At 43.8% G+C, this 12,437-nt stretch overlaps 1 protein-coding gene across 1 annotated transcript in view; it reads left to right on the top strand.

Moving 5' to 3' along the window:
* Nucleotides 1-10,225, top strand: part of LOC147108901 (arf-GAP with SH3 domain, ANK repeat and PH domain-containing protein 1-like) — a 207,945-nt gene extending 197,720 nt beyond the window's left edge. Inside the window, exons 27-28 of the mRNA XM_086005851.1 lie at nt 31-153; nt 4,893-10,225. Of these exons, the coding sequence (XP_085861977.1) occupies nt 31-153; nt 4,893-4,967 (198 nt within the window). The 3' untranslated portion in view covers nt 4,968-10,225. The remainder of the gene's footprint in view (nt 1-30; nt 154-4,892) is intronic.
* Nucleotides 10,226-12,437: the final 2,212 nt, after the last annotated feature.

Genomic DNA, 12,437 nt, shown 5'->3' on the forward strand with positions numbered 1-12,437 from the left:
TTTAGCCATATATAATTATTTATTTTACAGACAAAACCCAGAATCCGTAGAGGAATAGCCATTTACAACTGCACAGCAGATCATGCTGATGAGCTTACATTCATGGAGGGAGAGGTGATCGTAGTTATCAGAGACGAAGATCAGGAGTGGTGGGTATGTATCAATCAAATGGTGTATGATTATGCTGCCAAAAAAGGCATTTACTGGCCTCGGCCTGTTTGGGGCTTATGTTTCCTTTATTTTGTTGCACTTATCACTTTGCATGGAAATGAATAATAATTCCTTTCTCATCCCCTTCATTGTTGTGCAATGCAGAAGTCAGTAAACAGCTGCTCAGCTGAGATCAGAATGCGTAGTTCCATAGACTCGGCAACATTTTAAATCATTTTTGTTTTAAATGCTGTTTGAGAGATAGCCATTATTTAAAGCTCAGTACAGACAAAGTATATAATTGCTGAGGTGGCAGTGTGATTTCCACAGGGCCAAGGTTGCTGCCCCACATTAAACATTAATATATTAGTGGGTAATGGGGATCAGAGGAGCGTATGGTGCATGTGAATTGGTGATGCTGTCTATTGTCTAAAGCAAATATCGATAGTACAATCCTCCATACTCTCAAAGTCTTTTCTTTCCCTTCATTCTCCGGAACAAGTTGCACTTGGCAACATAGAAGTAAACCTTGTATTTGCTCATGACCGCCATCAGAAGTAGAACTGTTTTGCAGGGGAAGTGGAGTGCTGTGGCTGGAAAACAATTATGGCTACACATGAGACAAAAGAAAAGTGCATGTTCATTATTCCAGTGTACTTCACCTTTCTGTAATTACCTGTAATCCATACTGCTGTGTATAAGTGAATCACATGGGGCATGAATTTACCCTCACTATTATAGTTATGTCAGTGTGGCTCAGTTCATAGCTACACTGAATCTGAGGTTGTGGGTACAAGCCACAGCAGGAGTTGAATACATAATCTTGGCTGATAGTCAAGTGCAGTACTGAAGAGTACTGCACTGTCAGAAGAGTACTGCACTGTCAGAAGAGTACTGCACTGTCAGAAGAGTACTGCACTGTCAGAAGAGTACTGCACTGTCAGAAGAGTACTGCACTGTCAGAAGAGTACTGCACTGTCAGAAGAGTACTGCACTGTCAGAAGAGTACTGCACTGTCAGAAGAGTACTGCACTGTCAGAAGAGTACTGCACTGTCAGAAGAGTACTGCATTGTCAGAAGAGTCATTCTTTGTTTAATACTGAGGTTTGTCTGCCTAGTCAGATGAAAGTTGACATTCCCATGCTAATTCAAGCAGTATCAGGGAATTCATTTAGGCCGCAAATTTAATGGAGGAGGCGGGATGGTGGCAGGCGAGCTGGTTTCCTGGCTCTGATCCTGCTCCCAGCTGCAGCCGCTCTGTAAACGTGATTTACCCTTGATTGGCCTTGTTAAGCCCGCCCTGCAGACTTCCCGGCCAATTAACAGGAAGCGGGTCTGATGACGTCATTTGATGACGCATCATCAGCTGGTTTCCTTAAAGGGACCACGTCCACATGGAGTTTGACAGTTGTTCTGTCAGTGTCTGACAGCATTGAGGTGCTGCAAACACTGACAAGCACTGCACAAAGGTAAACGCTTGCACCCAGGCTCTCCAATGACTCCCTCTATATACTTATGGAGGGAGTCACAGCAGGGAGTTTCTCTTCCCTTCCAAGGATGGAAGAGACCTCCCCAGGACACCAACGCAGCCGGGTTGCGCACTACACAGGAGGGCAAAAGCAGGGATGTCGTCAGGAGTCCCTGGCTGCAGTGGCGCCAACCTTTCAGTGATCTAAGTGGATCACGAAACGTTACTGCAAAGCCTCACTCAAACTCACCCTGCTGTGTCACTCAACACATCCCCATCACTCTGCCTTCCATACCCGACTCCTGCACATCCTTACTCACACCAACTTACCTTGCACCTCCGCCCAACCCTCTCTATCTACTTTATCACTTCCCCATCTCACTAGCCACCCCTCACACTCACCCTCATCCTATTGCAAGCATACCAACTAACAACACACAAGGGTAGGCACTTGACAAGTTTAGCCAATGTCCATGTGAAATTTCTGGTGATGTGTTGTCATACAGTGAAATCTATTTTTCCTACACTGCCCCTTACTGGACAAATTTGTGCGCACCTTGAGAAATGTCTTACTGAGTTCCAGTGAATGTTGAGACATAACTTTCTCCCCCCCCCCCCCCCCCCCCATTATAGTGATGAGTGTGCATGGAATGGCTTGGAAATTAAAAGGATGCTTCACGTTGCTGGTGTGGGATGGTGCCAACCTGGCGCATCATGTGGCAGCCAGGGTTTACAGCGTCAAGTGAAGAAAATCTGGCCATGGCGATGCCATCGCTGGCCTCCTGGGCAGCAATGTTGTCAGGGGATGATGCCCTGTGTCCGGTGCAGCATCAGGTCATGGCAGAGAAGGTTGGTGATGTTGGTGTGCCTGGTGATGTTGGTGTTGTGGCAGATCGTGGAAGGATTCGGAGGACCAAGGTCTGATTTTTTTTCAAGGGCACCGATGTTGCTGCAATAGATGGCAGCTGCAGGTGTGATGACAGAAGCGATCTGTCAATGGTGAGAGAGGTGGTACTGAACAGAGAGTTGGATCTAAAAACTTGTAAGCTAAAGAAATCTCTATATGTATAAAACATGCAGTAACCAACATTTTCTGCGCTTTGAAACTCACCATCTGCAACATGGCATCCTTGACACCACTTCTGCAGCTGTCAGCTTATCAGAAACATTAGAGCAAACTCAAAACACGCTAGGTTGAGCTGGCGTGCTCCCCGAGCAGCGGGTAAGCTGTGGGGGAGAACGTAAAATTTCAAGGAAGCCTCAAAATAGTCTTAAATTGGCCCTTAACAAGCCATTTAACAAGGTGAATTGTCTACCCTGCCGCTTGGTGTCGGATCAGTTCTCCACTGACAGACCCGACACCTGGGAGACTCGCGTGGAGGCAGATTAACAGCAGGTTTCCTACCCGCTGTCGATCTTTGTTATTTTGACAGCAGACCCGCCCCCAAACCCGCCTTCTGAGTGCTATTAAATTCACAGCCTTAGTGTCTTGGCCAACATTCCTCTCAACTAGTGCCACTAAACAAAGATTAACTGGTCATTCCTCTCATTGCTGCTTGCGCAGTGTTGCAAGTGAAGAATAGCTGCCAGGTTTATCTACATAATTGTGAGATGTTGTGCGAAGTTTTGATGAAGTGATGAGGCGATATAGAAATACTGTAAACAAACCAATCAACATATAATTAGCAAAAAATGCCATTCTAATTGGACAGTTTCACACATCAGAATTAGATTAGTGCCACTGGAAATTTGTTGTGAGACCAGTTTCATAACTGAGCTATAGCAATAAAATCTACGATTAATTTTGACTGTATTCATAACTGTATTATGCAATTTATACAAAACACATAACAAAATGTCTCGGAGCACTCTACAGGAGGAGTGGTGAACACCTAGCAGGAAGTGAGGCAGAAGTTAGGTATGTTTTCAGGAGGCTTTTAAAGAAAGAGAGGAAGTTAACAAGATGAAGATGTAGAGGGAGAGACTTCCAGAGTGCAGTGTTGTGATGACCAAAAACTGTACCATCGAGTATGGGGCAGAGGGTGCGGAGGATACAGTAATCGAGAGTCGGATGAGTGAAGGAAACTTTTGCTGCAATAAGAAAGAAAGAAAAAAGACTTGGTTAAATAGTGCATTTCATATCCCAAAGTGCTTCACAGCCAATTAATTAATTTTTGAAGTATAATCATGACAGCCAATATGCACACAGCAAGGTTCCACAAAAAGCAATGAGATGAATGACCAGTTAATCTGGTTTGGTGATGTTAGCTGACAGGTATGTTGACCAGAAAAGCTGAAGAGTTCTCTGATATTCAAAAAAAATGCAGTGGGATCTTTTACATTCATCAGAATAGGCAGATTGGGCCTTGATGTAATGGTCCATCCAAAAGACACTGGGTGTAATTTTTAACATCGTCCCAAAACCATCTTAAGGTTTGGGCCTCAGTTGAATTTAAGCGGCGAGCAGCAAGCACCAACTGGGTGCTCTGGTGTTGCTCGTCGTTGAAGGCACAGAGCCACCTAGCAGGTCAGGCCTCTTGGCAGGAGGATCTGATTCGGGTTGGCAGTGGGGGAGCTGGGTGAGGGGTGAGAACGGGCCAGCTGAAGGCTGCTGTAATTTTGCTCCACTGGGCCCCACCCAAATTCGCCCCCCCCCCCCCCCCCAAAAAAAAAATTTCCAAGCTGTTTTTGAAGCAGCTTCCATAGGTCTGTGAGGATCACTCTTTAGGCTGGTACAACTGGACCTAGTGTGCATGGCGCAAGCTCTGCCCATTTGTACATAAAATTGGCAATTGTGATCCTACAACTGAAGTAGCACCTCAATTTTTAAAACGGCCTCCTCCCTGCTTTGAGCTGGATTGCTGGGTGCTCATTTAAAGGCCTCCTGAAAAATGAATCAGGTGGGCATTTGTCGTTAAGGGATGTCCAAGGTGCCCATTTGATTTTCCTCTGCTAATTGCCTGCTTTTCAAGCAAGCATCAGTTGAAAATTGTCCTCAGCATCTCCAGTGATTCAACACAGCTTCAGATAGGCATTGAAGTGTCAGCCTATATAGCTGGAGTCGGACCTGAACCCACAACATTCTGACTTGGAGGCGAGAGTGCTGAGCCAAGCTGTTGAGAACTTTTAATTAGCTAAATGCTTTGGGATAATAGCACACCTTGCATATTACATCACACTGTTTCAATAATGGGAATAATGAGTGTTCTCAAAGCCCTCAGCATGTTGACTTGGTTTAAATGACTTGTGTCCACTTTTTTTCTCCTTCTGGTAGATGGGCTACATCGATGGGCAGCCTCACAGAAAAGGTCTCTTCCCAGCATCTTTTATCCACTTACAAACAAGCTAACAGCGCCCATCCTTCAGTCTGGGCTGTTAAAGATGAGTGAGATAAGACCAGTGTCATTCGCTTCTTCTGAATTATTTACCCCTTGGAACTTGAAGCGTCTATCAATCATCATCTGGAAATCATCTTTTATGACCATGAACAGTGAGCCAGTTCTAATGCAGCGGCCCTTCTGAGGGGAAAAGTTATACTGGTACATCGGGCAGTTCAGTGAAACCCTAATTAGTGGGTCACCTTCAGGAAAGATCCAGATTGCTGTTTTAAGGCAGGTGGCTGTTTAATGAGTGTGACCATAAGTGTATGTCTTACCGTAACTTGCTAATGTTTGTTGGTATATAAAAAATCTTTGTTTCCAACTAGTGAAATTATTCAATTATATATGTTTGAGGATTTGAAATGGTCACCAAACACCATTGTTGTGAATTAGCCAAATATATATATATATATATATATTATATATGAAAAAGCCTATTGTTGTTAGAAATGATTGTGCTGGAAGTGGTCAACACACGACCACACTGACTGGTGTCAAGCATCTAATGAGGAGAAGGGAGCTCCTCTCCTACCTGTCACTGATTTCTTTGTTGCTACTTCAGAATGATTCTTTTGAGCAAGCAGCAACTATGACAATCTATGATGGCAAGCAGCCTCCAAGTGGCAGGGGAGGAAGAATGTGAGAAAAATTATGAAAGAGTATACGTATGTTTATTTTTAAAGATGGCATGTAATAATTTAAAAAAGGTTAAATGTTCATGTTAAAACATTTTAACAAGAAAATCTATTCCTATATCGTACTTTAAAATATGATAGACTTTGGATTATCAAAACCAGTTTGGACTTGTGTTTGCCATCCAGTAAATGTGCTTATGGATGACTGAAATTCTTAATAAGGATCAGGAATGAAATTTAAAAACATTTCCTGCAGCCCCTCCCCCTCCAAGTATATGGCAGGAGGGATGGGGGAGATTGTGGTGATCTTAGCTTAAAATTGTGAATGGCTGCGCAGATTTTTATTGGGTGAATTTGTACAAGTGAACTACCTCCCTGGAACGTGAACTGCTTTTCCTTTTGAAATTGGTATGAGGCTCAATAAGAGAACTCCAGAATGCAGCAGCACCATCTAGAGTTTGAACAAAGCAATCGTGAAGGTGACTTGTGCACATTTCAACCACTTTGTATTTGTGCAAAAAATGCTGCTGTATTTGCTATAAATGGTTAATCGGGCAGTAAATGTACTACTGGATTTGCATAAAGCGTAAATTGTGACTACGCTATCTCCTTCCCCTCCCTCCCGCACGGTCAAAATTAGATTGATCCTGACATCATAAAAAGGTACAATATTATCAACGGTAAATGTGTAATGAAAACAATCAAATCAAATCATCAGATTTACTGCCAGGCTAACTGGTGACAGTGTTAGTCCCAACAGTGGATTTGTTCAGTCTGAATTCACTCTTAATCTGAACTGAAAAATATGAGTAAAAGTGTTGATCCTGCATGAAGTCACTTAAACCTGAAATCAGATCACCTCACCATGCAGAGAGAGCTCTGATTGTAATCTGGATTTAATCTAGATTTGACCCACATAAAACAAACTGTTGACACTTTGAATGATGTTACTCCTAACTCCCCCGCCCAACACCTCCACATGAAATGACTGATGCACCTATTGCTACTGTGTGGGTATCGCGGTGAGATTCGCAATCATTCGATTTGTTCAAATAAGACTATCAGTGTTTCTGAATCAAAATAGGAACCAAATAGAGTTAAGATCAATATGAACTGGATCAGTGCAATCTGAAGTTATGAAAACTGTTACTTTTAGTTTTTTTAAATTATGTTCGATGAAACAAGCCATTCCAGAATTCAGATTCCTATCCCTGGGTAGTGTACTGAATATTCTCTCTCTCGTGTATTTTAAAGGTGAATGCCACCTTAATTATCATTGTGAATAAGTTGAAAGCTCAGATAATTCCTTAAGCATAGTGTCTAGTTTTATAATTTGGGTTTTCTCCCAACACGCTGCTTGCAGTAAAATGCAGTTTCCATTGACAGGACCGTGTCTCTGATAATCAGAAAGGCATTCACTGTGATATTTCACATTAACGGTTACACAGGCTGTTCATGCACCCCTGCCCTCTTCAAAAGACAGAAATACCATGTTATCAGGCTAAATCAGGAGTTGAATTTATTTACAAGATTTATAATCGCTCAGGACTAAGAGACACAGCAGGTAACTTGCAATACATTGTTTGACTTGCATACTACTTTCAAATGTTTCCAAAAATAAAATAACGGTGTCCAAAATCATAGAGCCATTTTCAGAATCTTTTAACTGAAATCATAACATTTCTGCCCTGGAATCCCATCTCGGAGCCCTGATCAGGAAGCAAATGGTTGAAGTAAGGGAGCTACAGAATAAGGACAGTCATCAGCAATTGGACCCTGTTTGCTCTCTCTCCGACATCAAACATTAGTGGCGTCATCTGGAGACGGGAATTTTAACCCAAAAAAATGGGTGGGTTGGGGTTAGTTGAGAAGTTAGAGTGTTAAAAGTCTGAATCCCGACCCCCAACCCGCCCACTCCCAGTTTTAACGGAGGCGGGATGGGGGCGCGGGCAGCCAACCCGCTCCCAGAGGGCGGGTCTCCTATTTAAATATTATAATGAGGCTGGCGTGCCTCAGATTTAACCACCATTTTTAATTTAACTGCAGCTGGTCGGGTTTTGCAGGCCTCGGGGAACCCGCCAGCTAAAGTAAGGCGAGGACTGCTGGATCTAGGAGGTAAGTGCCTTTACACTTCTGGATCCAGCGTCCCTGCCTAACCCACCCCCTGCAATTAGAGACCACTCCCAACAAGGCCTCCGATTTCCCCCCCCCCACCCTCCACAAGGCCCCCGTCCCTCCACCACCCCCACCCCCTGCGATCCCTCTCTCCTCTCTGCCGCCTAGTGCCACAGGCCTACTCGCCCCCAGCCAGCCAGCCAGCCCGGGTGGGAAACACAGGTTCCCAATGCAAATCAGGCCCGTTCTCCCAGGTTTCCTGAATGCTTCCGAGCACCCCCCCCGCTCCCAACCCGCCTTCAATTAAAATTCAGGCCATAGGGGAGAAATTCGACCCCCTTGCGCCAGCTTTTTTTGTGGGTGGAGGAGAAGTACCAATTCCATGGTGCTACGTCCTGTGCCTGAATTCGGCTGAAGTAGATCCAAGGCCATATTGACTGCGGTGATATTTAGACTTTTCTGGCGACTGCCCGGAACAGACATTGCATATGCTAATGAGAAGCCTAATACCTGTTTCAGGATCCCTGCTCCAAAATTCAGTCTCCGTCAGGTCATCCAAAACTCTACTGTCTGTATCCTACCCCACATCGTCCCATTCGCCCATCACCTCTGCCCTTACTGACCTACAGAACAACAACAACAACTTTCATTTATATAGTGCCGTTAACGTAGTAAAAGGTCCCAAGGCGCTTCACAGGAGTATTATAAGACAAAAAAATTGACACCAAGCCGCATAAGGAGGCAGGTAACCATGAGGTTGGTCAGAGTTTTGTTTTAAGGAGCATCTTAAAGGAGGAAAGAGAGGTAGAGAGGTTTAGGCAGGGAATTTCAGGGCTTAGGCAATAGAAGGCACAGCCACCAATGGTTGAGCGATTATAATCAAGGATGCTCAAGAGGGCAGAATTGGAGGAGCACCGATATCTCGTGGGGGGGGTGGGTTGGTGGAGAGTGGGCTGGAGGAGATTACAGAGATCGGGAGGGGCCATGGAGGGATTCGAAAACGAGGATGAGCATTTTTAAATCGCGGCGTTGCCAGACCGGGAACCAATGTAGGTCAGCGAGCACAGGGGGTGATGGGCGAACGGGACTTGGTGCGAGTTAGGACACGGGCAGCCGAGTTTTGGATGACCTCAAGTTTACGTAGGGTAGAATGTGGGAGGCCAGCCAGGAGTGCGTTGGAATAGTCAAGTCTAGAGGTAACAAAAGTATGGATGGGGATTTCAGCAGCGAATGAGCTGAGGCAAGGGCGGAGATGGGTGACGTTACAGAGGTGGAAGTAGGCGGTCTTAGTTATACTGTGGACATGTGGTCGGAAGCTCATTTCGGGGTCATATATGACACCAAGGTTGCGAACAGTGTGGTTCAGCCTCAGACAGATGTTAGGGAGAGGGATGGAGTCAGTGGCTCGGGAACGGAGTTTGTGGAGGGGACCGAAAACAATGGCTTCAGTCTTCCCAATATTTAATTCCCAATATTTAACCCCAATACCTCAAATTTAAACCCCTGCACATCCCTGCCCCTGCAACCTCCTCCAGCTCTACAACCCCGATATCTCCTCCTCTGACTCTGGTCTCTTGTACATCCCCCCCGCCCCTCCCTTCACCCTTGGCAGCCGTGCCTTCAGCCATACTCTGGAATTCTTCACTAAACCCCTCTGCCTTATTGCCTCCCTCACTTCTTTTAAGGTGCTCATAAAATGGGCACTCAGCCAGTGAAGAGACAGGAAAATGAGTTTGTGGTGTTGTCGGGTCCCTCTCATGGGCTCACCCTGCTTGCACCTGCTCCAGGCACAACCAGCCCTCTTCCTGCATTGTGGATGTAGAGGGAGCAGAAATTGCAAAGTGGTTTTAAAAATAGGAGGTACAAAGTGTATCTTAAAAACAGCATTTGCATGTAATGTTATTGGGTGCATCTCTTCAGTGTTCCTGCGAGTTCCTTGGAATAAATATTCTGCTGTGATTGTTTATTGCAACACAAAAATCTATTATGCAATTGTACTATGAGCAAAGATGTTATAAAGTTGAGTTTTTGTTTTATAAGAGCAGTGTCCCAATATAGCAAGCAGGGACACTCACTATAACCTGGGTTATTACAGCTTCCATCTTGTTCACAATTTCAATATCTCAAGGTACTTCACACACAAATTAATTAGTTTGAAGTGCGGCATTTGTTCTTAGTTAAGCAACTGTACTGCGTTTGGAGTCGTTCAATACTATAGCCTGTGTCAATTTGTATTTATTATACCATATGTTTATTTTACACAAAATAAGTTAATACTTTTTGTCTCAGTTTCACTGTGCTGTACGTACAGATTGATGTACCAATCATCTGTGGCATATTTTCCAATTTTTTTTTTTACTTTTTACTATAGTATCAAGGAAGGGTCATGTTCAGTTTGGAAAAAATGTATATTATTAAAAATGGTGATGAATACCCTGTGGTGTTTGTAAAGATTAAAGGTAATGCAATGACCTTGATTATTTTTTTCTCATTTTAACGCATTTGATGTTAATGTAAGAACTTCATTTGGTTATATAATTTCACAGCTTCCTCCGATTGGGTAGCTGGTAAATGTATTGTCTTGTGTGGCACTCAGGAACCCAGGTTCAAGTCCTGGTTTCTGCTGAATTCGCTAACCTGAACCAGGCAATGGCTGACGTGCTACTGTTCTCGGTGCCCCTTCACTAGGGAGGCGCTTAAAATCAGCCAGGATTCCTGCAACTGATGGTTATTCAGTGAACCCCCCCTTACTGGATGGTAATCCGAATGTGAATATTGGTCGACGACAGAATCAGACTTGACTGTGATTCCCCCCCATCCCCATGACAACAATGTTTGGGCTCATGTTAAAAATAGTCTCTTGGGCAAGGTACTGGATGTCTGTTAGTATTCATGAAGTGTACAGAGTAGACACAACCAAAATCACCATATCACAGATAAATTACTTGAAACAAATAGATTTTTTTTTACACCAAGCACTTGTATTACTGAGATACTGGTGACCTCTGCGGGATATTAGTACAGTCTGACTCATCAAGGTCATCTGCTGCAATCACCTCATAATGCACACGATGAACAAGTTGGTGCTTTGTAGGTGACATCACTGGATATAATATCTGAACGTAGTACAGCACAGAAGATGTCCTTAATTGGTATGAGGGTATACCTCTTCTGCTAGTGCTGGCTCATCCTCTGCTGGTTTCATTCTTCAAATAGATTCTTCATCCTTCATAATCTCGAAACAGGTCCATCATCCTTCATAGTCTCGAAACAGGTCTGACATAAGAAAACTACTAGGCACTTGGTCTAAGCGTTAAACAAAGCTTTAATCAATTGTTTTACAACATGGAGGTCTAGTTGTGTCCTTCACTAGTTCCTGTTAAGAATGTCCTGCGCAAGCTGGGCCCGTGCCCGAGTATTTATACTCTCCCTGGACAGCGCCACCCATAGGCTGCTCAGTATTATTTCATAAGTCTTTCTTTCATGAATGACTGATTCATGTCAAGGTCCATCATCCTTCATAGACTCGAAACAGGTCCATCATCCTTCATGGACTCGAAACAGGTCTATTCCGTTGTTTTTGAGCTGGATGTCTCTTTGAATGGTAGCTACAAAAGCTTATAGTGGTTGGTTCACTACACAACCCCCTCTCCTCCATAATCAAGGCCTTGAAATGATTGAAAAGGCTGAATGCTTTCTCAATGATTGATTACATCAGCATATGTATTTGATTCTGCTGATGTTCTTGTGCGAAAGGATTGCATAATTTGTGTTATTGCGGTTTTGGGAGTGGCGCCATGCCGGAATCCGTGAAGACCTTCTTAAAATAAAAATATTGACTGATAATCTGCTAGGCAGTAGATGTACTGTTCAATGCTAAAGCTCACTGGACTCCAATGTCCAAAACAGTAAATATTAGAGTGTACTTAATGGAATTAAAACTATCGCTGGTTGAAAGTGACTGAATAAATCACATTTCAATTTTATTTATATAGGAAGGAAATTGAGGATGACATTTGAAGAAAAATTAAAGAGGTGTATTTTAACAATAGAGTAATAATTGTCCAAAAATAGACAGATATGGAAAATCTTGGTGGCTAATTTGTTGCTACTCCAACAAGAGCAGAAGCACTACTTCGCCTGGTTTTCGGTAAAGAAGGGGAGCATGTAGATGACCAAAATGCAGGGGAATATTTGAGAAATAGTGACCACAATATAATTAGGTTCAGTGTAAGAATAGAAAGAAAAAATAAAAGACAAGGGCAAAGGTACTTGACTAAGAAAAAAGAAAAATAGCAAGATTAAAAAGGGACCTCGTTCACATTAAATGGAAGGAAAAACAGACAAATAGAACTGTAGGTCAAAATGGGAAATATTAAACAGAAGATGGAAAGGATACACGTCAAATAAATTCCAGTCAGCGAAATAAGGAAGTCATAGTCATAGGGGGGAAAATACAGTTGCTGTGCTCTTCCCGTTAGCGCCCTACGAGGGGAGCAAAGCAACTAGCGCCCGGGCGCGGTGCTGCCAACGCCTCCCGTGAAATTTAGTGGGAGGTTAGCGGCAGCGGTAACCGTTAGCACCCTGCGGTGCTGTGCCGCCGGCGATGATGTCATCACCGTGCGCAGCAGCCCACTCGCGCCCCGGCCATGATCTTTGGTATCGCCCCCTGACTTGCCACCGGACGTA

The sequence above is a fragment of the Somniosus microcephalus genome, chromosome 13, assembly GCF_052327205.1.
Source record: "Somniosus microcephalus isolate GS21.2 chromosome 13, FLI_Smic_1.0, whole genome shotgun sequence".
In the NCBI taxonomy this organism is placed as follows: Eukaryota; Metazoa; Chordata; class Chondrichthyes; order Squaliformes; family Somniosidae; genus Somniosus; species Somniosus microcephalus.